The sequence below is a fragment of the Vittaforma corneae genome (genome assembly GCF_000231115.1).
Source record: "Vittaforma corneae ATCC 50505 unplaced genomic scaffold supercont1.20, whole genome shotgun sequence".
In the NCBI taxonomy this organism is placed as follows: domain Eukaryota; kingdom Fungi; phylum Microsporidia; family Nosematidae; genus Vittaforma; species Vittaforma corneae.
The window spans coordinates 11950-33969 of record NW_006889853.1 but is presented as its reverse complement, the minus strand read 5'-3'; the positions used below and the strand labels follow the sequence as shown (position 1 = coordinate 33969).

General features: G+C 39.4%; 17 protein-coding genes and 1 non-coding gene across 18 annotated transcripts; 9 read left to right on the top strand and 9 right to left on the bottom strand.

Annotated features, from left to right (window-relative positions):
* Positions 1-24: 24 nt before the first annotated feature.
* Positions 25-2115, top strand: VICG_01829 (uncharacterized protein; the record flags this gene model as incomplete). The annotated part of the gene is made up of 1 exon (XM_007605212.1): positions 25-2115. The coding sequence occupies one exon, from the start codon at positions 25-27 to the stop codon at positions 2113-2115; it is 2091 nt and encodes a 696-aa protein (XP_007605274.1).
* A 105-nt stretch (positions 2116-2220) lies between these two features.
* On the bottom strand, positions 2221-3210 carry VICG_01828 (uncharacterized protein; the record flags this gene model as incomplete). Its single annotated transcript, XM_007605211.1, has 1 exon — positions 2221-3210. The coding sequence occupies one exon, from the start codon at positions 3208-3210 to the stop codon at positions 2221-2223; it is 990 nt and encodes a 329-aa protein (XP_007605273.1).
* Positions 3211-3379: 169 nt separating this feature from the next.
* Positions 3380-4072, top strand: VICG_01827 (uncharacterized protein; the record flags this gene model as incomplete). The annotated part of the gene is made up of 1 exon (XM_007605210.1): positions 3380-4072. The coding sequence occupies one exon, from the start codon at positions 3380-3382 to the stop codon at positions 4070-4072; it is 693 nt and encodes a 230-aa protein (XP_007605272.1).
* VICG_01826 (uncharacterized protein) lies at positions 4059-4961 on the top strand (the record flags this gene model as incomplete). Its single annotated transcript, XM_007605209.1, has 1 exon — positions 4059-4961. One exon carries the CDS (start codon positions 4059-4061, stop codon positions 4959-4961), a length of 903 nt encoding a protein of 300 aa, XP_007605271.1.
* A 118-nt stretch (positions 4962-5079) lies between these two features.
* Positions 5080-5150, top strand: VICG_02282. Its single transcript has one exon. It is a non-coding gene; the product is annotated as a tRNA-Ala (tRNA).
* Positions 5151-5332: 182 nt separating this feature from the next.
* On the bottom strand, positions 5333-6190 carry VICG_01825 (uncharacterized protein; the record flags this gene model as incomplete). The annotated part of the gene is made up of 1 exon (XM_007605208.1): positions 5333-6190. One exon carries the CDS (start codon positions 6188-6190, stop codon positions 5333-5335), a length of 858 nt encoding a protein of 285 aa, XP_007605270.1.
* Positions 6191-6322: 132 nt separating this feature from the next.
* On the bottom strand, positions 6323-7687 carry VICG_01824 (uncharacterized protein; the record flags this gene model as incomplete). Its single annotated transcript, XM_007605207.1, has 1 exon — positions 6323-7687. The coding sequence occupies one exon, from the start codon at positions 7685-7687 to the stop codon at positions 6323-6325; it is 1365 nt and encodes a 454-aa protein (XP_007605269.1).
* Positions 7688-8190: 503 nt separating this feature from the next.
* Positions 8191-8643, bottom strand: VICG_01823 (uncharacterized protein; the record flags this gene model as incomplete). Its single annotated transcript, XM_007605206.1, has 1 exon — positions 8191-8643. The coding sequence occupies one exon, from the start codon at positions 8641-8643 to the stop codon at positions 8191-8193; it is 453 nt and encodes a 150-aa protein (XP_007605268.1).
* A 159-nt stretch (positions 8644-8802) lies between these two features.
* VICG_01822 (uncharacterized protein) lies at positions 8803-10275 on the top strand (the record flags this gene model as incomplete). Its single annotated transcript, XM_007605205.1, has 1 exon — positions 8803-10275. One exon carries the CDS (start codon positions 8803-8805, stop codon positions 10273-10275), a length of 1473 nt encoding a protein of 490 aa, XP_007605267.1.
* A 218-nt stretch (positions 10276-10493) lies between these two features.
* On the bottom strand, positions 10494-12750 carry VICG_01821 (uncharacterized protein; the record flags this gene model as incomplete). The annotated part of the gene is made up of 1 exon (XM_007605204.1): positions 10494-12750. One exon carries the CDS (start codon positions 12748-12750, stop codon positions 10975-10977), a length of 1776 nt encoding a protein of 591 aa, XP_007605266.1. The 3' UTR covers positions 10494-10974.
* Positions 12751-13171: 421 nt separating this feature from the next.
* On the top strand, positions 13172-13720 carry VICG_01820 (uncharacterized protein; the record flags this gene model as incomplete). The annotated part of the gene is made up of 1 exon (XM_007605203.1): positions 13172-13720. The coding sequence occupies one exon, from the start codon at positions 13172-13174 to the stop codon at positions 13718-13720; it is 549 nt and encodes a 182-aa protein (XP_007605265.1).
* Positions 13721-13908: 188 nt separating this feature from the next.
* VICG_01819 (uncharacterized protein) lies at positions 13909-14259 on the bottom strand (the record flags this gene model as incomplete). Its single annotated transcript, XM_007605202.1, has 1 exon — positions 13909-14259. The coding sequence occupies one exon, from the start codon at positions 14257-14259 to the stop codon at positions 13909-13911; it is 351 nt and encodes a 116-aa protein (XP_007605264.1).
* Positions 14260-14623: 364 nt separating this feature from the next.
* Positions 14624-16129, bottom strand: VICG_01818 (uncharacterized protein; the record flags this gene model as incomplete). The annotated part of the gene is made up of 1 exon (XM_007605201.1): positions 14624-16129. The coding sequence occupies one exon, from the start codon at positions 16127-16129 to the stop codon at positions 14624-14626; it is 1506 nt and encodes a 501-aa protein (XP_007605263.1).
* A 238-nt stretch (positions 16130-16367) lies between these two features.
* Positions 16368-16721, top strand: VICG_01817 (uncharacterized protein; the record flags this gene model as incomplete). Its single annotated transcript, XM_007605200.1, has 1 exon — positions 16368-16721. The coding sequence occupies one exon, from the start codon at positions 16368-16370 to the stop codon at positions 16719-16721; it is 354 nt and encodes a 117-aa protein (XP_007605262.1).
* Positions 16722-16912: 191 nt separating this feature from the next.
* VICG_01816 (uncharacterized protein) lies at positions 16913-17305 on the bottom strand (the record flags this gene model as incomplete). Its single annotated transcript, XM_007605199.1, has 1 exon — positions 16913-17305. One exon carries the CDS (start codon positions 17303-17305, stop codon positions 16913-16915), a length of 393 nt encoding a protein of 130 aa, XP_007605261.1.
* Positions 17306-17540: 235 nt separating this feature from the next.
* VICG_01815 (uncharacterized protein) lies at positions 17541-17957 on the bottom strand (the record flags this gene model as incomplete). The annotated part of the gene is made up of 1 exon (XM_007605198.1): positions 17541-17957. The coding sequence occupies one exon, from the start codon at positions 17955-17957 to the stop codon at positions 17541-17543; it is 417 nt and encodes a 138-aa protein (XP_007605260.1).
* A 351-nt stretch (positions 17958-18308) lies between these two features.
* Positions 18309-19592, top strand: VICG_01814 (uncharacterized protein; the record flags this gene model as incomplete). Its single annotated transcript, XM_007605197.1, has 1 exon — positions 18309-19592. One exon carries the CDS (start codon positions 18309-18311, stop codon positions 19590-19592), a length of 1284 nt encoding a protein of 427 aa, XP_007605259.1.
* Positions 19593-20987: 1395 nt separating this feature from the next.
* VICG_01813 (uncharacterized protein) lies at positions 20988-22019 on the top strand (the record flags this gene model as incomplete). Its single annotated transcript, XM_007605196.1, has 1 exon — positions 20988-22019. A coding segment is annotated over one exon (1032 nt), but the record flags the coding sequence as incomplete, so codon positions are not given.
* Position 22020: the final 1 nt, after the last annotated feature.

Genomic DNA, 22020 nt, shown 5'->3' with positions numbered 1-22020 from the left:
ACTAAGCTTATGATTTAAGAATTCATGAAAATGAGAACCCTAATGAAGCAACAAATTTTCAAAAGCATATGCTATATTTTTACAATTTTTAACACCAGGATACGAACGTCTGCAAGCTGTAATATCAGTGAACAAGATGATACTATTGAGCATAGTCATCCGCAGGATGGTAGGCTGATAATGGAACAATCAAATGAAGCTCTTGATATGACACAAAGCAGCATTATAGAAAGAAAGCGGCCAAATCCTTCTACTGCTGATACATCAGGTGTGAATAATAAGTATGGGCGATATGAAAGAAGCGATGAGTCTGATTCAACATCATCTCATGAAGATCAGCTGGTAATATCGGAAGATCTTTATGAAATTCTAGGCTTTGTTGAAAACAACAATTCAGAGCTAAGTGTGCCAAGTGCACTAACCAATAATCTACATAGCCAAGAGGTTAGTATAGCTGACATGCTTGTTTCGAGTGACCATGTTCAAGCATGCAGCAAACTTCGAAGTGATGCTGTAACAAAATTAACTGGGCAGATAATATGTGACGTATCAGAAGAATACCAAAATACAAGAACAGTGGATGTAAGTCCTACTCCTTTGGCAAGGTATCAATATCCTTCAGCATATTCATTTTACTCACCCAGCCCACAATATTATAATGCCCAAGGCTTATCTGGCACTATTCCCTATGCCCGTTCGTTAGCATATATTCCGACTCAAGCAGGTGAAGATCAAATAGCTGAAAGTGCTGACCCTGGAGATGAAAGTGTAGAAATAGCGCTACTATCAGATCAAAACATGCCAATAGAGGATAAATTCAAGAGCGCATTCTACTCTATTAGATCAGTTAGCAATTTGTCTAGCGAAAACGAAGAGATTAATATTGAAAATTATATCAAGCTGTGCAAGGATACAATTTTTACCGATGAAGATTTCTTAAAAGCTTATGAATCAGCAGCCTGTTACAAAGGCCGTTGCTTATTTGGTTTTATTTTTAAAAAGTATTTGGCAATTAAAAGACGTCGAATTGCCCTTCTCGAAACCGCCCTAAAAATATGGGCCTGGTTGAGCAGACTTCTTATTTTGAGAAGTAATGGCATTGAAAAACGCGAGTTTAAAGAAATACCGGAGGAACTGCTATTTCCGTATTTCTGTCTTGGTTTGATATACACATATCGAGAAGCAACAACATTTAAATACTTGTATTATATGCTCGACAAGAGCATTCCAAGAGAACCACAGCCTGGTGTGATTGATCTTAGTGTCACATCTTTATCAGAAGATCAGATATTTTGCAAAAAGGGATACATTGACACATTGAAAGAATGCATTTATTTTAGAAACTACCAAAAGATAAATATTAATGATTTGAATATACTTGATACAATCTCCAACGCCATAAGAATTTTGGCATCAAAAGAGCCAGCAAGGATCATATTTGATAATTTAAAAGAAATATTTGATAATGACAAAGAAATGCATACATACAGAAGTCGTTCAAGATGTCGAATGATCTATTTCATGTGTATTTACCGTGCCACATGCAGCAGTAGGTTTCTGAACACCGTGCGAATAATTATGTCAAATGCCAGTGAAGCCGTGCCAGAAGATGCGAAAGCTGTGCAAATACGTTTGTATATAGAAAATGAACTGAGGGAATATTACGCATGGGTGCACCGCAATATTTGCAGTATGTTTAGAGAAGTGATTATTCCGTATTTAAACGAAGTGACAGTTAGGGGCAAAGGTATGCAAAAGACAGCCTGGCAGTCATTACATCAAAGAAAGCGTAACACCTCATCTTACACTAATGAGTTTTTGAGTTCATTATTTATAAGCATTGATGGTGCCAATGTTCCGAACACTGAGGAGATCAAATTCCGTATTTACACCTGTGCATATACTCTAGCAAGCACATACCACACGATTTGCGATTTAGGATTTATACTGCTTGGGAACAAGCCCATCAAGATGGGAAACCATTTAACCACCAATAAGGTCTTTGAATATATTGCTATTTCACAGTTTGATCCAAGAAGAATCAAGATATTACTTGAAGAGTACAAAAAACACTATGAAGGCATCAAGGCCAGCACCGCTTTAACAAGCAATTAAATTGTGGTCTACTGAAAACAAAAACTTTATTTATCCAAATGACCGGCAAGGCACACTTGTCTGCACCATTGTACTACTTTCTAATGTTTAAAATTGTCGAAAGGGTTAGTTGAACGTAATGTAGTCGTTTTGTATTACTTTTTCAATCCCCGGGATTACAGGCAAGTCAAAGGGGAAGAATGAAAACAGTCCATTCTTAGGAGCATGGTAGGCAGGCTCTTTTAACTTGTAAATTTCACAGAATTTTGAAACCACATCCCTATTGAGATAAGCAAAAGAGTTCATTTCTTCTCCCTTCTTTATCAGCTCCCATATTCTATCAACGTCGATTATGGCTGTCTGCTTTTCATGGCTATTGTCTGCTTTTAGCACATCAGATTCTGACATAAATGCAGTCGAAAATTCCTTAAAGCATAGGATGTACATCAGACTCTGGAGCAATAACAGATATTGGACGCTATTTGACGGCTTATTTTCTGAAATGTACCTGAGAAACACCGCCAAGCACTTCTGCTTGATTTCGAAATCAAAATTGAGTCTTACAAGCAACGAGCTAAAGAAGGGACAATAAATCAATGGGGCTTTCTTAAGATTGGAAAGCACATATCCAAAAACAGGCTTTGGATTGCTCTTAGCGACAAGTAAGATTAAAAACTGAATATTTTTGGTCTTGATCTTGAAAAGTGGCGCCAAAATATCCAAAACAGATGAAATGTCGTTGCTCACTAATATCTCATAGAATAACTTGAAATACATTTCAAAGCAATCTATTTTGGTTTTAACATCAAAGTTTTTGTCCAGAATGCTGCACTCTCCCGAGATTACTCTTTCCCAGTCTTCGTCGGAGAGTATTTCATAGGAGGCGCTTATCTGTGAGTCCAAATCTGTGAGATATTCCAAAACTTTCTTGAGAATCGGTACCGAGAGTCCTGGAATAGATGTGTATTTTAAGTATTCCTGAAGCTTTGAAGGGTCGAGCGTGGACTCTTGTAAAGATTTTAGTATTTCCACCTTTTCTTTTAGAGACATTTCCCTCTCTTCATTTATGGGGTAGCTACCGTTTTGGGATGGGTAGCTATCTTTCTGAGATGTCATCGGGGGTATCTTTTACAGAAATGTTATTGCCATCGTCCTTCTCCTAAAAGTGTTGGGTGTAACCGCTGAAAAACAAGCATAGTCAATCAGTTGCTTAAATCATCAACAAGTTAGTGTGGTGGTTTCCCATTTCCATTTATTTTTTACTCAACCCTCACTATCTGGCTCGATGTTGGAAGAAGATGACTTGGTCTTACTCGGCTTAAAAATAACCAAAGATCCGCAAACGTACAGAGAGGAGTATTTAGAACAGTTAAAAAGACTGGATGCACTTCTCAATCTGCCAACCCCGCCAATTAAGCAGATAAAACCAATGATATTTTTTATCGTCCGACATTCCAGTATCGATCCTGTGAGGAGTGTAAATTTACTAGTTAGTTCACTTGAAATTGTCAAAGACTATAAGACAAGAAGAGTTGTACTGGATGGACTAGTACTTATGAGACAGAAGAAGTGCATGGAGTCCAAGGAGCTGACAAGACTGATAGTGATGTATGGACACGAACTCAACTATTTTGTTCGAAGCATGCAGGAGTTTCTAGATGTGCACTGCTATGCCGTTCTCAGGAATTGGTATAAGAAAGGGACAGAGAAGCAAAAGAGCTTCTGTTATTTTCTTCTTCTTGTTCTTTTTTCAAAGATTCATGATGTGAGTGAGCGCAAGAGGATGCAAAGAGACAGTAGCAAGACTAATCGATACACTGGCATATCAGAGGATGTCAATGGTAGCTCACACATAGAGGAGATAGATAGTAAATGCGATCAAGAGAGCACAAGTACTTCATCATATTGCGAAGATAGGCGACGATGTATCCAACGATACTGTAAGCAATACAAACACACTAGACATGACAAGGTTTGATAATTTTACCAATGTTGTTGATCTAGATGAGCTTGAAAGCTTTATCTGCGAGGCCTTCTTTATTGAGGGGAGACTTAGTAAGATTTGTTGCTTGTACTTTCTAAACAGGACTGAGGTAAAGTTTGATATTTCAAGGATAAGGAGGGGAGAGGAGTATGCAGATAGAATTTTCAAGAGTCTTTCGGATGAAGTAATGGATAGAGACATGAAGCTGATGAAGATTAGAATATTTGTTCTATTTAAACAGCACTTCAAAGTAAGAAAGTCGATTTTGAAGATCGTCATGAGTATGATTGATATAGAAAGGGAAGACCTGAAAGATTTGCTTGACTGTATTGTTACAAGCGTTGAGGAAAATGAAGCGTTAGATGTGCTTGATTCCATAGCAACGCATTTTGTAAACGAGGATCAGCAGGATGAGATTGTTGTGCTAGGAATGAATGTTATGAGGGAGATATACACCAAGTTTTTATCCTGCTACGGAAATAGAGATGGTTGGACTAGTGGCGAAAACGAAGAGATTAATGGCAGTGATTGGAATAAAGAACATAGTGTAATGGAAGAAATGAAAAGGAAAATTCTAAAGCATATTGAGAGTTTCAAGGGAAATAAGACCAAATGCATATTCTATGCGTATAGGATGGTAGTAAGGGCCGTAGTTGACAATGAAATAGTTGAAAGACCCGTGAGCCATATTAAACAGAAGATTGATAAGGAAAAAAGGGAAATAGTAAGAAAGAAGGGAAAGGAGGAGCTACGGCGAAGAAGAGAAGAGGCCAAAAGAGAGGAAAAGAAGGAGAGATACAGAAATAGGAAGAAAGGAAGAAAGAAGAGCGCAATGGCAAAGCTTATGAAAAGACCAAGCAGAAAAAGAAAGACATGCAAATAAAATGAATGAGAGAATGTTCTTCTGTTCTATCTTTGCTAACTTGTTTTGAGTGAGGTTCGGCAACACGTAAAAGCTAACACTTTCTACTTTTGTGTACCTAACATGCGGCCCAAGGGAAGGGGAATTATCTCAGTGGTAGAGAGTAAGATCCGCAATCTTGAGACCCGGGTTCGACTCCCGGATTCTCCAATGCCATTTTCTTCTTTCTCACTCAATCTTAGAGTAGACAATTAGTCTTTCTAATAAACCTAATTAGGCATGCGGGCTGTTTGTGCCCGCAGACCGTTCAATTGCAAGAAAAATCAGATGAAGTCCTGCCCAATGCTACATATTCTTAAATAAATCATTCACTTGCCAAGCAGTTCTTCCACTCAATTTATTAAAATATAATTCAGACATAGGAAATTAAGAACAACATCCTCAGAACATCCAATCAAACACTTGGACTCACACTCTGCCAATATTTTTACAAACTCGCATCTTTGCTTGTCGTTTTCCTTAATTTCAAATATCCTTTCATTCAGCTGGTGAATTAACTGTAAAGCAGAATAGCCTTCAAAAATGAAGCTGTCTATAAAAGCTTCGTAGTTCTTGTCTGTGATTTTCATAAACCCATCCACCACTTCGTCCTTGGCTCGTCCTATGAGGTCCTCGATGTCAAATGTGGCTAAAGGCTTTATGCCTTGAAGAATGTTCAAGCACTTTCTTAGATCTCCATTGCATTTTCTAAAAAGATCCTTGTAAAACGACGGGTCATGGTCCATGCCTTCACTCTTTCCTATTCTTTCCAACGCCCTGCTCTCCTTCAGTGTAAATTTAATCTTAAGAAGCCTAGACTTGAGCGGATCTATTATCCTACTGTAATAGTTTGTGCAGAAAATGAACCGAGTATTGGGAAAGTCCTCGAGAATTCGTCTCAGACAGGTCTGCGAGTCCTTTGTGAGGTTCTCGCACTCATCCAGCAGAATAACCTGTGGCGCAACCGTATTTGCCACTTTCTTTATTTTATTTCTGATTATGTCTATTCCTCTATCATCAGAGGCATTCAGCTCAAGGGTTGGCTTGAGGATTGAGGCAAAGGTGGTTTTGCCAGTCCCTGGAGGGCCATAGAGTAGGAGATGGGGGAATCCGTCCTTCAGAGCATTTTCTAGGAACCTCTTTACATGTGGCGGACAGTCCAACTCATCTGCTGTTTTTGGTACGGTATTTCTCAGTCCATAAACCAGCATCCATTCGGCTAGGGAGTGGAAAAGAGAAGAATCAAATATGCTTGTAATTCCCAGATAAGTGCCCTTGAGCTATTTGCAATTGCACTTACTTCAAGTTTAAATAACAAAATAAACTTATTCAAATATTCTTTATTACCATACCCCAGGTAAATCTTCGTCTGAGTCATCCTTCTCCTTTTCTTCATCAATTGTCAAGTCTCTAATTTCTCTAGAAATACTGTCTATTTTACGTCCACTACTTCTTCCATCCTTTTTGAAATGGGTTTTTGAAGCATTGGCCTTCGAAACGGTCTTCTTTTGTCCCTTGCTGCGAACAAGAAAGTCAGGTATATCGTTCCTGCTTTCCTTGAGAATATCCACTAGTTCACTCTTGATTTCAGGTGCAATATCCCCGCTTATGAAGCTTAAGGCACATCCGCTCCTGCCCTGTCTTCCTGTCCTACCTATTCTATGAATATATTCTTTAATGTCGTTGGGAAAATCATAGTTTATCACTGTTTTAATATCCTGCACGTCTATACCCCTGGCTGCCACTGATGTGGCAACAAGAATGTTAACTTCCCCACGCTTGAATTTATTCAGGGCCGATTGCCTATCAGGCTGAAGTTTGTCCCCATGAAGAGAGACCACGGGATATCCCCAAAGTCTAATCTTTCCCTCTAGCTCATGGGCTGTTACTTTCATCTGCACAAATATAAGAAGCTTGTCTTCTGGATGTGCATTAAAAAGAATTTCCTTTAGCTTCTCATCTTTATTTGTCACTTCAATGAATGTCTGTTTGATATTCTCTACAGTCTCGTTCTGTACTTCTACAAATATTCGGTTCGGAGGAAGAAATTCATTGATAATTCCGCTAAGATTCTTATGGTAAGTAGCAGAAAAGAGAAATGTGGTGGCAGTGCTGGGTATAAACGACTTGATACATCTTATTTCTTTCTCAAACCCCATCTCAAGTAGCTTATCTGCCTCATCAAGTACAAAACTAGTAAGATAGCTAAAATTCACTGCCCGGGAGTTCAATAAATCAAGGAGTCTTCCTGGGGCAGCAATTAAGATGTTCACATGATTGTACGAACCCAGTCTTCTAGACCCGCCGTATACACATTCTACGGTCAATTTCTTGGCTACGCTCTTAGCCTCCTGTCCAATCTGTGCGCATAGTTCTCTAGTCGGCGCCACAACACAGATTTTTAGTCCTTGTGGGTACTTGATATTCTCTATGAGGGGGAGAAGAAAGCACAAAGTCTTCCCTAGACCAGTAGGCGCCCTGCAGAGTAATGAGTGGTTGTTAAGTACAACAGGAATAGCATACTTCTGGATGACTGTGGGAGTACTGAAACTTAAATTGCTGGCGCATTTGAGAGACTCCAAAGTGTCCAGTTTTCCGTAGGGACTGTTTGTTGTTATCTTCAGATTGTCTGATGACTCTGTGAATGGATCTCTCGGTTCCTTTACGCTTGATTTTGTTTTTAAGTGTGGAGCAACATAAACGCTCATTTGCGAGGGCAGCAAAAAACTTTTCATTCATAACCAAAGACTAGTAAAATTTTGTAAAAAAATAGACATAATGTGGAATATTGTGCAAAAAACTGATCCAACATCCTAGTTATGGCGCCAAGATCTAGATATGTAAAAGAACCCCATCAGGTCGAAGCATAGTACATAAGCAGCGTTTTAAAGATTAGTTGGCACTGGCCTTTGTATTGGAAGCATGGGTTTCCCGATAAGTCTGGGCTTGTGATTCACAACAGTAGATAAAAACCTCTAAGAATTGGCAGGCGCTTCTTTGTCTTGAGCCCCAATAGTTGCATGCCGCCAAGCCAACCCTGGTACTAGAATAGCCGGTGTCTTAGCAGTAAACCTATGTACTCATAACTTTTTCCTCACCAGAGGCATTCATCCCATACATGCTAAATATAAACAATTCCATTTAATTAAGCGTCTTTGTGGCATATGAAGACCACCGTATTAAATCCACGCTTAGTTGGATTGGCATCTGCTTATGCTTTGTTCCGTATAATCTCATATAGTCTTTTATAATACCCCCATTTACATAAATACACAGGATCTGCATAGTGTGCCTTACATTCCTCCATTTTTTCAAGTAGATGCTTTGAAAGATCCTCTCCGCTCATTATTCTGTCTTCTAATTCAATGCACTTCTCTAGGAAGTTTGGATCTACGCTTTCCGAAGGAACAGTAAACAATTTAGCTCTAAGAAAATCATCATTCAGTATAGAATATGCCCTATTGAGGATGTGTGAGTCGGCAATGCTAACATTGTTCTTGCCACACAAATCTGGATGGCTTTTTCTGGATGCAGAATAGTAGTTCTTCTTCAAGAGCGTCTTATCTATGCAGAATGATCTGGGAAGATTGAAAAGATCAAAATAGCTTGTATCTAAAGCGCTGCTGTCTGCAGCTTTGCAACTGATTGTGTTGTTTGCATGCATTAGCCCTTCTTTTGTTTTTAATTATGTAGACTTCAATTGGGTATGGCAAAGTGTAAATGAACATGGATAACAGATACAAATAGCATAAAGCAAGGGGAAATCAGCCATAGTTATTTGCGGGCTGCTGAATTTTTGTTTTAAAATTTTTAGCCGTTCGCGATGATTGAAGAGACAAGAAAGTTTGTTAAGTTCAACAGAAAGTTGGCTAGTAGCAGAGCAAATAACATGACCGTAGCCAAACAAGAAGAAGACCTCACAAGTAAGCTTAAGAAGAGAAAAGTTCGTAGCCAAAAGAAGAATGCAAATATAAAAGCGAAGGAAAATGGGACAGAAAAGAGCATAGAAGTCAAGAACAAAGACAAGCCGTATAAACGATCCAATAGCAAATACAGTAAGATTGGAGTAAAAGACTGCAGATCAAATCCAAAATATGAGTACTGTTTAGATGATGCCGATGACAATGAAAAGGAGCTAATACTAAATGGAACAATAAGCGATAGGCTCAACTGTCTTGCACTGCTCTGTGCTAGAAACCCAACAGACAGGAACTACAAGCAGCTTCTTCAGTTCTGTGAGAATCAAAGGAACGATGTTATCTATACCACGCTGAAGCTTATACGGGATCTTATAAAGGAAGAGTGCATTAAAAGAAAGGAATCCAGTACAAATGAGTATGGCGAAGGCAAAGAGTCTAATGTTGGTAGACGCAACAAGACAAATGAGGAAGACATGTGCGGAATATCCTCTTATATAAAAAGCAGGATCATCAAGAGTTTTGACATGGGAGTCAAGAATCAATATATAAAAGACAAAGTTCTGGAAATTATTGGAGTCTTGGCCAGGGCAGGAATCTACGAAGAAGACTTTATTAACATTCTTGTTTCTCGTCTTATTGAGAAGAGCACTACTCTTAAGATCGTTGAAAATGCATTGAAAAGTCTATTTTCAGCACACGAGCAGTTAATTTTTGAGGGAGTTGAGGATTTTTACTACAAAAACGACTCTTTCAGGTGTCAGCACAATGTTCTCAAATTTCTGCAGAATCTGGAATTTAAAAAGGAAAAGGAATTCTTTAGATTCTACGATACAGCGCTGAGTTCCCTGGATGAAGAATATCCCCAGGACCAGAGAGACCTCATGATTGAGCTGTTGGTCAATGGATTGTCCAGAGTGGTCTCTCCCGGCGACAGTGTCACCAGTATAGATCTTGTGCGGGGCTATATCAAGTCTTCAAGATCCATTATTTCAGTTCTCAATCTTCTTATTAAAACCAATGATCCATTTACAGACACTTATGTTTTGAAGGTGTCAAGAACAACCCTCCTTAGAAATACCAAGCACGAGCCCGAATTCCTAAATATGATCTACAAACTAGACAATAGTAATTTATTTGCTAAGCTGGTGGACAATTCGTTTTATTATTCTGTCCAGTCGATCCTTGCTTTGCTGCTAATGGCATACGAGAAGGGAGTGGATGCCAAGACACTCTTCAGCTTGCATCTGCTTGCGCGCCACTACAATCCTGTTGTAAGAGATATGTCCCAAAAGCTGCTCAGGAAGGAGAGGATGCCCATGTTTGACCCATTCGACAGTGTATACGTTGAGGGGCTGGCGAAGACTTTATCAGTGTAGAGCATAAAGCTTGTAGAGTTATTGGAGATTTAGTAAATTCACTGGTTCGCAATCCTTAAATAAACTATTCCTATAATTTAAGAAAACGGAAAAAACAGCATATTTGAGACTAGTTGCATGCCTTGGCTACGCCTTAGTCTGTTGAATGTTTGACAGGCTGGTGGGTTTCTTTGAAACTTAACAAGTAGTATGGTGTCGTTTATTTATTTATATAAATTCTATTGCTTAGTCATTTTCACTACAAATCTTTGAAATGCACACTCTTTGTTCAGCTCCTCTAAAATCATAGCCACAAACTTCTTATCTTCTATGAAGTTAATCATATTTGCTATTTTATACTCAACATGGTCCTCGAGTTTCTTTATTCTTCTCAGCAGCGCTACAAACTGTTTTATTATCACTTTCATATTCTTTATGTCTCCCAGTAATGAATAGTGAACAAAGCTAAGCTCAAGCTCGGCCATTGTGTCGTCGTAGTCATTGTAGAAATCCACTCCACTGGTTGTTATCGAGTTGAATCTGGGATTAATTGTGAACCAGGTCTTCATTCGCTTATGGAAGAAAACTATCTCCTCACCCGAGTATTCGGCAACGAGGAAGTGGGATTTGCTCAGCTGGATCTTCGACAGATTCTTGGTCTTGGGCAGCTTGCCTGTGACGGCCTTGTAGTCAGCGCTGTTTTTGCCACCGTATGCGTCTTTATTTAAATTTCTTCTCTTTGGAGCCAAGCTTTAAAACAGTAAAGTCCCCATACGAGTCAAGAAGGAGAATTTGGTTGTCCAGAATATCAAGATAACTCAGTCTGATGTTTATGAAAGGAAGGAGAAGAAGGCCCGTGGAAAGCTGATAAATTTGGACATGGGATGTGTAGACCACCACATACCTATCGTTAAAACACACCTTATTACAGGGGCCGTTTATTCTGTAGAAGAGCCTTGAGACACGGTAAACACAGACGTCTCCATTCTCTTTTAATTCAATTGTAAAATCATCGAGACTGAGCTTAAATGGATCCGTTTCGATTAACTTAAGCTTATCGGGCTGGTTGGTGTCAAATAAAACCACCGAGCAGTGCCCCTTATTATTGAATATTGGGGTCTGTTTGGGTTTGTCGATCATTACTGGCGATATTCTTTTAGGTTTTGGGACCAAAGCATTTTCAGGAAGAATGCCCTGGCAGCTCTTGCTTACTTTTGTGTTGTTGGGTGTATCGGACGGTTTGTCATCAAGCTTTTGAGGATCATCAGCCAATACTTGTGGCTTGGCACCATTCTTAATTTTCGTTTCCAATGGTGGCTTGGCACCTTTATCGTGCTCTTCCTTGGTATTTATGTCTTCATTCTTTATCTCTGTATTATTACCAGCGCTGCTATTCAAAAGTTCTTCTAGGCCTGTTCCGTTAATACTAAATCCCGATAGCCTCATTATTTCTATTTTCTCGTCAAAATCCAATCTGTCTGCTCTTCTTTCATAGTTCTTTTGCATTTCAATATTCATATCACAGAATGGCATCTCAAATTCCTCCTCGTTCTGGGTCTCATCAATTATTTCTCCTAGTTCTTTTTCTTCAAACTCGACTTTTTTGACTATTCCATCGTATGAGCTTACATAGAGTGTGAGGCCATCCCAGAACATATCCAAAATGGGCATTTCAGTGAAGTTCTTAAGAAGAACGAATGGCTTTGGATTGAGCGTATTCCACAAGCTCAGACTTAGATCCTGCGAGGCGACAGCCAATACGTAGTACTGCTTGATATTTTTCAAGGCATGTGGGCAAAATGCCGTTATTTCACAGGGCGCAACATGGCCAGCAAGAGAAAAGACAGTATTTAGGTCTAAGTCAAGAATATCAACAGTGGGTATTTTGCGGTTAAACTGCAGCCCAACACTGACAAACTTGCTGTTTGGTGAGAATGAGACCTTGCATTGAAGGTTTTCAAGAATAACTCCTCCTTTTTCAATCTTCCTCTTTGCTCTGATGTTGAAGTTTTCATACAGAACAATTAAGTTTTCAGAATAAGTACATAAATATCTGAAGTCCTGGCTTATTCCCAGCCCAAGGATTCCCTCCTCGTGATGCTCCAGCACTCTAAATTCCGAGAAGTCCGAGATTTTTGTTATGTGTACCTGTCCATCCAAATTTGAAGAAATTAGAAAATCAGGAGTCCACTCTAAGTGCGTAACATCACACGGATGCTTGATAATCTTTAATACATCCTTGGCATCCTGTCCAAAAATGAAAATCTTGCCGTCATCTCCTGCGGAGGCTATGAATCTAGAATCCAAGGAGAATCTAACACAGGACACAGCACCCGAGTGTTTCTTCATCGTCTTTATATGGCTATAGCTCAGATCCCACAGCTTCATTTCCCCATTTATGCCACCTGAACAGAAGTATGTTGAACCCTTTGTTATTGAGAATATTGGCTGAAGATGTTTTATTCTGTGTGTTATTGGGACTTCTGAGATTTTCATGAGGAGGAGACAAAAAATGGAAAAAGAGTATGAGGCGTAGAATGACCAAAAGTGTAAGCATAGAACCAACTTTTATGCTCAGAATAGTGCCAGTGTCTGCATCTAGACTATTCCACATAGTTTGTAGCACTGGCACGGTGCTAATAGCTGTCTACATTGCAGCCAAGAGGTTTAGATGCCCAAGATAGTCTTCATATTCACACAGTGTTGAATATTTCAAAGCTGCCGGCTCCATTATAAATATTATATGCGCATCATTCATTTTGCCATAGCTTCAGCAAGCCTCTTCTTTTTCAACATCTACCTGCTTTATCAATGAGTACTTTATTAAGTGCCCAGCAATAGGTGATAGGACAATTGCCATACCGTAACTAAAATAGAAGAAATAAGGTTTCTGAGCAGTTTATGCTTATCGCATAAAATGACCAAGAAGATTAGGATTCTCAAAGACACAACATATTACTCTTTAATAAAGGAAGCAATATACAGTACAGGGGACAGAATGGCCACCTCCAGCAATATCTTCAGCTACTTGAGTACCAGACACCCGCTACTCTTTACTTCTCTAAATTCTAAGACTTGGAAAGGAAACATTAGACATGTTCTGTCTAAGAATCCAGAGTTTGTAAAAATAAAGAAGAAGGGCAACGAGAAGGAGCATTACTGGACACATGCCCCACCAGAAGGCATCGAGGAATGTAGAATAAATGCAAATGATAGATTGGGCATTGGACTGCTTGGAGAATTGCCAGTTAACAAAGTGAGGGAAAAGAGACGGAATATTGTACCTTTCAAAGAACAAGCAAATGAAAGTGCAAGAGAGAATATTGATCAAGCATTCGCTGATTCATTGAGAGAGATGTTTGTGTTCGAAAATAAACAGGTCTTTAAACAAGCCTTTAAGGAAGAGGACGATGGCGACTGGTTTTGGGATTTTGAAAATTCAAAGAAATGCAAAAGGGTAGAATAAGAAAAGAGCCTACAGCATTTTGTATGCTAAGGTCCAGCAAACCAAGAGTAGTGCGCCATAGAAAAGGCATGTTTGCCGGGACTATTATTGCCTCTAGGCAGACCTCTTTAAGCAATGCTAGCAAAAGATACAAGCCGATCAACAAATACAACACATAAGACACATGATGGACTAGACAATTACTTTATTTAATTCTTTCTGGTGACTTCAGGAAGAGAGAACTGTCTGCTTCCCCCTGACTGGATTACATAGTTCTTGAGAAGACTGGACAACTCAGAATCAGAGGTGATGGCAGAGTTAATGTGTCTAGGTGACATCTTCTTCTTGCCTTCGTTGACACAACAGCTCTTTCCTCCATCGAGGATTTCGAGAAGAATGTAAGTGATGGCGGAGGACACTGCCCTCAGTGTGTCTTTGCTGACTCTCATCTTAGTAAGCACCTTTACTATTCTTTTTATGTGGGCTGGCTTGAATGTCGACACATCTCTGTCATCTGCCTTTTTCTCCTTTGGGTCTTGTTTACCGCTCTTGCCTGGCATTGGGGGTCAAAGAATTTTCAAATTTATAGAGTTTTTTGGAGGGAATGGGGATTCCACCTTGTTTTCCCTCCAAAACTTATGAAGGACCATTGACGACAGACAGTCTTGGGGCATGCATTTGTTGATAGGACGACGAGCTGTCCTGGCCAGCTGCAATATGACCGAGAACAAAACAGCTTCTGCGGTCCCTGGCTGTATTTCCCCCAAATTTTGAAAGGCTCAAGTGCAGCAAGCTATTGGATCACTTAGATGATAGAACTGGCTGAAAACAGAAAGCATAAACTTTGTGTTGAAGAACAAACGTATGGACGACAAGGAATGGCCTATTTCCGATCAATGTTCTGCTGATTCATTTAAAAAGTATTTATTTGTCTTGTTCTAAATTTTTAATAAAATCCATACTTTGAATTTCCTTTTTCTTTTTTGAATTTATTTCAATCTTCATTTCTGGCAGCTTTCCCTCCCACGAATTCACAAAATTGAGGAAATCTCCAATTGGCTCACCCACGAATATCTTCTTAGATGAGCTAGGATTGATAGAAACATCAACAGCAATATAAAACAAAGTAAAATACTCCTCTATTTTATTACTAATGCCACTGCTTTTACTGCCGGTGCTCGCAGCGCCACCAATATTGTCAGTGTTGCTTGCCTTACAACTGCGTCCTGTAAATGCCTTGGGAAAGGGCGCTGCCAACGAGATATTCTCTAAATTCTCAAGCTTAGTACACAGAATCCTTATCTTGGATTGGATATATCCTTCCCAGATATTAAATGCCTGCAAATCTTCCGAGTTGATGCGCACCTCGATAAACATTTTGTGCTTTTTGAAAAAGCCTGAAACTTCAAACAGCTTTGAAAAAGGCGCCTTGGATCTCATCAATTCATTTCCACGTGCAAGCTCCGAACAGATAAGAATGAAGGTGCTCTGAGTAACATTGTGTGTGGAGTTGATGGATGGATAGACCGGGGTTATCACCGGCATTTTATGATACTTATCAGCGGGATACACCTTAGGATCCCACACCTTAAGATTATAGTTGTGATCCACGATGGAGCAGAGCTGCACAGGCGTAGGCCATTTCCAGGAGGAATACGTCTCAAAGAACTTGCAGACAATGTCATAGGCGCAGAGATTGGGATACATCTGGCAGATTCTGGCAACGCAGATTGAGAAGGTCACTCCTCCAAAATAGCCGTATGCATTGCCATATATGTATCGCCTTTTGGCCCAGAACTTTATGGCCCGGAGAGCCGAATGAAAGACATCCACCCGGGGGATTAAGCGGAGTATGGCATCAGTGACTCTGGAGCCATTTAAACTCAAAATGCATTTTTCATCCATGGACCTGAGGATAGTGTCATTGAGGAGACTAATATTTTCAGCTATAACAGGAAGGTTCAGCCTGGCAAATGTAAGGTCAATTGGAATGCCGTCGTACGTCAAACTAATTATGGGAACATAGGCATCCTCTATCTTGCTGATTTCTTTTACATTTTCATCCTGGCCTAGCTCCTCGTAGAATATTGTAAAGAAGTCCTTTCTTGAAACATGGCGGGGAACAACACATAGAACATCAATGTCCGCCCCTCTGTCGTGCACACCCAGTCTGTACGAGCCAAATGTAAATATCTTTCCGCCATAGTTCTTCTGCTCTCCTTCGGGCGCTGTCTTTTCTACAAATTTTTTAACAAGAAAATCAAGTCTGCCCAAGACTCTTTCCCTTGTCTGTCCTGCATCCTCCGATTCAAAGAAATTAGACTCTCTGAGATACTTGTCCATCTGGTTGGCCAGTTGTGTTGATTCCTGGGTACTCTCTTTGAGGGAGGCTGGGCCTGTGATCCCATACTTGGGGTTGGCAGAGTTCATTTGTCATGGGTCAAATGCATAAAATTTAAAAGGCTGTTAGTGAAAATCTGAGTTTATAGTAAGGCTGGACTTAAGATAGGAACCCAGCCACACGTCGTGCACAAGGGCTTGAAATCTTGATCTGCATCCCAGCTAGTTGCGATGCCAGACCGTATTTACATGTCACATCATCTTTGCTATATTGAGATGTTTAGGATTGTTTCAGGCATCTTTTTATAATAAAATACACAAACATCTGATGACAGAAAAGCTTGTTTTTGAAATTTCAATACCATCAACCAGGAAAGTAAAGGGGCATACAGAGTACCAGTTTATTCTGATAACAAATATGCCCGAGCTATCGTCTGCATACACAAGGACTTATAAGCGATACTCTGAGATTTTGAAGCTTCATGAAAAAATTTCCAGAGCTTTTCCAAAGCTGCCTGAATTTCCGGGGAAGAGATGGTTTGGAAAGACGGATCCAGTGCTTATTGAAAATAGAAGAAAGCTGTTTGAAGCATATTTTAACTACATTTTTGAGTTTATTGCCAAGAATAATTTGGGAGGTGAATGTTTCGCTAAGGAAGTTTTTACTTTTTTTAATAAATGAAATGATAATAATGAGCATGTAATTATCGATAAAACACAAAACATTAGACATTTTGTCCATCCAAAAGCATGAGCATAGAGCATGTTGTCTGTTCTTAAACAAGGCGTCACCGTAATCAAACTGCCATGCAGTATAACGATGTTTAAGTCAGCAAGCATAGTTTCCTAGTTGATAAAATAATTTAATGATAGCTATCCAACACAACACATTCCAAACACATAGCTAACAAATGTCACTGCAACAGAAATCGCAAAGACGATTAGAAGTTCGGAGCAGTAGGAGTCGTCAAACGATGCTTCAGATGAGTAAAAACACTCAGTAGCGAGATAAATCAGCAAGAGGACTCCTGCAATAACACTAACTAGCAGTCCTATGAAATAGAGAAAGAGGAAAACAATCCTGAATATGAAAAATGCAGCTGTTTTGAACCAGTTCTTTTCAGATGTGTTTTGATTCATGACACAGCTGTGGCTGGAAGTGTCTGCATGCATGCCAGCTGGTGAGTGTCCGCCGTAGCCATGGGCTTGGTGCATGTAGTAGGTGCCGTTGGTCGTGTGTATTGGTGTGTTTCCGCAGTATTGCATTTTGGGGTGTCAAAGTTCTGGGAAAATAAGTTTCTCTGAAAAAACAAAAATCGTTTGAAAATTTTGAATTTTTAATTCAAAAGAAATTTCAACGGCACACAATGGTGCCACAAGAAGTATTTCTAAAGTGTGTTTGGGCAGTGCTGCAGTGTAGTGGCGCATCCAAGCCGCCACATGCGTCAACTTCAATATATGTTTTACACGAATATTAGACTAACTATCAGTTCGCACAAGCTCAACAATAATCACCAAATATGTAGCTGACCAAGGCTGCTGCAGAGGATATTGCAAATGTAGCTGGGATTTGAGAATATTTCGGATTGCCTAGCATTGCAGTGAGCGAGTATCCTAGTTGAATGAATAGAACAAAGGATAAAATGCCAAAAACAACACTGGCCAGCAATCCAATAAGATAAATGCACAAAAACATGGTGTTAAATACTGCTTCTGCAAGTTTTTTAAATCTATTTTCCTCAAGCTTATGGTGTTGTAAAATATTCTGATTGTTGATATCGTGTGAAGAAGAACACAGCCCCGGAGAATAAGCCTGTGGATATCCATTGGTGCTGTGAAGATGACCCACGAAAGCTTTGTAGTCTAGATTTGGGTCGTCACGGGTGAAGCCTACAGGAGGAGCTTCATGTTGATACATCAGGGTAAATCAGAAGCCTACAATAAGCAGATTTGTGCCCAAAGATTAATAGCCAGGCTGTGCTAAAAAGACAGCTGTTCCTAACGATGCATTTTTTATTTATTTTGCTATTTTATGAAAGCCGATAGCACAGGTGGACCGAATGATTCTGCACTTGTTTCCCAAGCAAGCCATTTTAAAATAAATATACCAGTACAATCAGGCAGTATCGTATAGCCTACTGTTGCGGTTCATTAGTTTGAAATATATAGTCTAAGAATACTGTAGTGTGGCAAAATGCAGATGCTAGTTTATTTAGTCTTTCCTTCTACCTGTTCTAAAATTTTTCTTAAAAATTTTTACCACCGTGAAATGCGCAAAGCAAATGCTATAAAAACAACGAAATTATATTTTACAATTTTGCTAGCAATGCAGTCTGTACTTACTCGCGACGTAGCTGCAACAAGAGATCTCGAGATACCCACATATAGTGAGCATTACACCTCAGACTATCTGTTCTCCAAGCAACAGGCATTTGTTCAGCAGGCTCAACAAGAGAATAACGACTCAGGCTATTCTGAGAATGAGGAAGAAAGAAGTGATGATTTAATGAAAATTGATAGGACCCAGGCAGATATCGAGCAAAATTCAGAAGAATTCGCACAACCAGATCGAACCAATACTTATCAAAGATACGGCGGTGAGCATCCGATTAAAAGGCCTGTCTCTTCCGTGATATTTGACTTTTCTTCTCTAGTACCATACTTACTTATTGTATTGGGTGTCGTAGCCAGGTTTGATACAATAGACATTCCTGACTTGGCAAAAAACCCGTTTTTGATTGTTTCCTTTTATATGCTTGTTTCGAGCTGCTTGGCAACGCTTCTGCCACCTCTGAAAAGAATTCATGGTATTTTTCTTCCTGTATACATCAACTTCTCAATTCTCGCAATCGGATACTCCATGTTCTACTTTCTTGTGCACAATATTAATGCTTTTCTTTCCGATCTTCAGTCTGAAAAATATATGGACCAGTTTTCCAAGTTCCTTGGCTACTTCAATACTTCTGATAAAGATGCAATATTACACTCTACCCACGAAGCCCTGGAAAATATAAAGAGCATTACTGAATCAATATATTTCCAGATAGGAATAATTGTTCTAATTGCCATTTTTACTTTCTTTACACTTTGCTATTTTCTTTCGTTTAGATTTTCATTAGAAAAACTGTCCCTAGTTCAGATACCCTTACTATTGGGTCTGTCAGTATATTACACATATGAAATTTCAAAGCTGATTTCACAATGCGATTCATGGTATTGTCTTCCATTCAAGGCTCTGAGGAATGTCAACTCTTTGATTAATAATTCATGGTTAAGCAGGTTTGTTAATGAAACTGTGAAAATGGCATGCGAATATGTATTCTGGTGGATGCCCTTTCTTACCGTTCTCGTGGGGGTCTTGTGGATTGTATTTATGATTGATATGGCTATATGGAACACGGTAGGCGACCGTTTTTCAACGAATTCCGATTATTTTGGCATGGAGACAATGATGCTAAGAAATGATTTTAAGTTTGCTGGCCTCCAAGACAGCAAGTATGGTAGCAACGAAAGTTTTATTCCCATTGAGAATGAACCAATGGATAAGTATTGATCTCAATTGCAGATAAAGGAATGCATTTAAACGGTATTTTCTTTATTATGAGGTATACTAAGATGCGTGCCAGACATAATCAAAGTTTTGAAAAGAGAGCAGTCTTTATAAACCACTTGGACAAGGCATCGCTAGGTTCTTAGACAGAAAGTATCTAAGTAAAATGCATAGTGTGGCCATCGTTTTTTATTCGTTTTTGCTGTTGCCATCCCACTATTTTGTATTTGTCTTTTTAATGTACACAGATCGATCCCTAAAAGCTTGTTAGAGCGTTTTTATTAATATTTAAAATAAACATCACTATGTTATCATTAGTTGATTCGGTGATACTCTCAAGTCATTTTTGCTCATCCGGCCTAGGCCCTTTCTTTGTTAAAGTAACCGTTAAATCCATTTTTGTTGTTAAAAATAATATATAGCATATGTAGATGATGCTCAAGCATGTAGTATTTAATCAATGGTTTATTATTCTTGGAGCTTCTCTCTGTACTATGTCTAATGTGATGATGCTGAGCCATCATGTGCCAATTTTATGAGTCAGAAACATAATACGATTACACCGATTGAAAGGAGATACTTGCACTACCGAGGCCATCCTAAATGTTTCTAAAGCGAATACAAGAGTCAGACACGTCGCCAGCACTATTTATATTGCCAGCTGTCTGTAGGAGCCTTGCACCATGCGGCTGGACTCAACAAGGAGCAGCACATTTGCATAGAAACTAATTATGGTGAAGATATGAAGTTGATTGTGATTTAGCAATGAAATGTATCGCACAATGGGATCTTTGGTCCGAGACACAAAGCTAGCAGGTTAGATGTAGCGAGAGCAGATGGCTGTTTAGCTCAGGAGATGAAGATGTAATAGGCAGTGAACCACACATCTTAATGTTAACAGATGAGCCATGTAATGCGGGAGAATACAGCATTTATATGTTAGAAGTAACAAGCTGGAATCATTCTAGACAGTATTGAGATTATTTTTGAGAAGCCAAAAAGCTTGCTGGTAGTCACAAGGACACCACTGTGCGGAGGTAGAACAAGAGTAGAGTGAACTCATAGCGAATGATGGGAATGAATAGAATCACACATCGTCATTAGAGTTGGGGAGTCCCAAGTAGATCAAGGATCTACTGCTGCGTAAGACAGCAAACTGGTGGAAATATTGAGAAAAGAGCAGAATACAAGCATTGGGGGCTGCTGGTGATGCTTTCCTATACATGTTGGGGCTCTGGAATGGATGAGTGGTATGCATAATTAATGTCAATATGTACAAGTGTGTAGTCTATCGTTGGTGAAGATTATTTCCGAACAATTCCGATTTTTCTGAAATTTTTATCAATTTTTTTACTTTTTCTAGATAAATTTTGTTTGTATTTTTCCACCTCATAAAAGATGTCTACTTTAGCCACTACAGATAGATTCTTAGTTGATATAGAGCTCGGTACACAGAATGCAACTGCTGAGCAAGCAAGCATTGTTGGAAGACTCAAACGAGCCAAGCGAGCAAGTGTCGTTGAACGACTCAAGCATCTTCTCAGTACTTCATATGCTGTGATCAAGAAAGCACTGGCCAGTGAGTTTGCAAAGTATCTAGCTCTGCAGATGATTATTTTTGGATCTGCACTTGCATACCACTGCATTGGGCTGTGGTGGTTCTACCCAGAGAATACCAAGATAGTAGTAAACACCGCTACGCCCACCACCTTCTGCTTCGTAGATGTGGACTATTGGTCACCAATGATCTTGTACATTGCTATTGGGTATGGCACTATTTTAGTACAACCGATAGTGTTATTTTTCCTTGCAGTACTGGATGTGGCATCTGAGTACACACCTGATCACTATAAAGTTTCGCATATATATTCGAAAAGAAAAAGGGTTTTCTGGGGAGCGATGGGTTTATTGCTGTTAGTAACATATGCTGTAGCACCTGAATTATTTTTCCTTATAGGTTGCGCTATAATCTCATACGGCATTGTCAAGCTTGTTTCCTTCATCACCTCAAAGGTATCAACAACTCGTCTTATAATTTTTGGCAACTGTCTTGTCGCTGCAGTGGCTCTCTTGCGAGCATATTTCACACCCTATCTTCTGGGAGGCACTCCCATTACTGAATACTTCCAAAGGAATAGAATGGATATTTCTCAATACGAAAAGTTTTTTGCCGAGTTCGATGTTGACATTTCAAGAGTGTTTGTTGTAGGTGGTATGTATTCTGACAATGCAGCCAGCAATACTGTTCCATTCAAATCTATTATGAGCATCATGATTGGCAAGGATACGATCCAGAACAACAGCTTTGAAGCAGTCAAGGCTTTGCTGTTGCACGAGATAGGACATGCAAGACACTTTGATCTTTTATCCATCTTTGTTGCACCCTACATTATTGCATCCCTAGCAATGTGCTTTCTGGTGAAGAGGATTG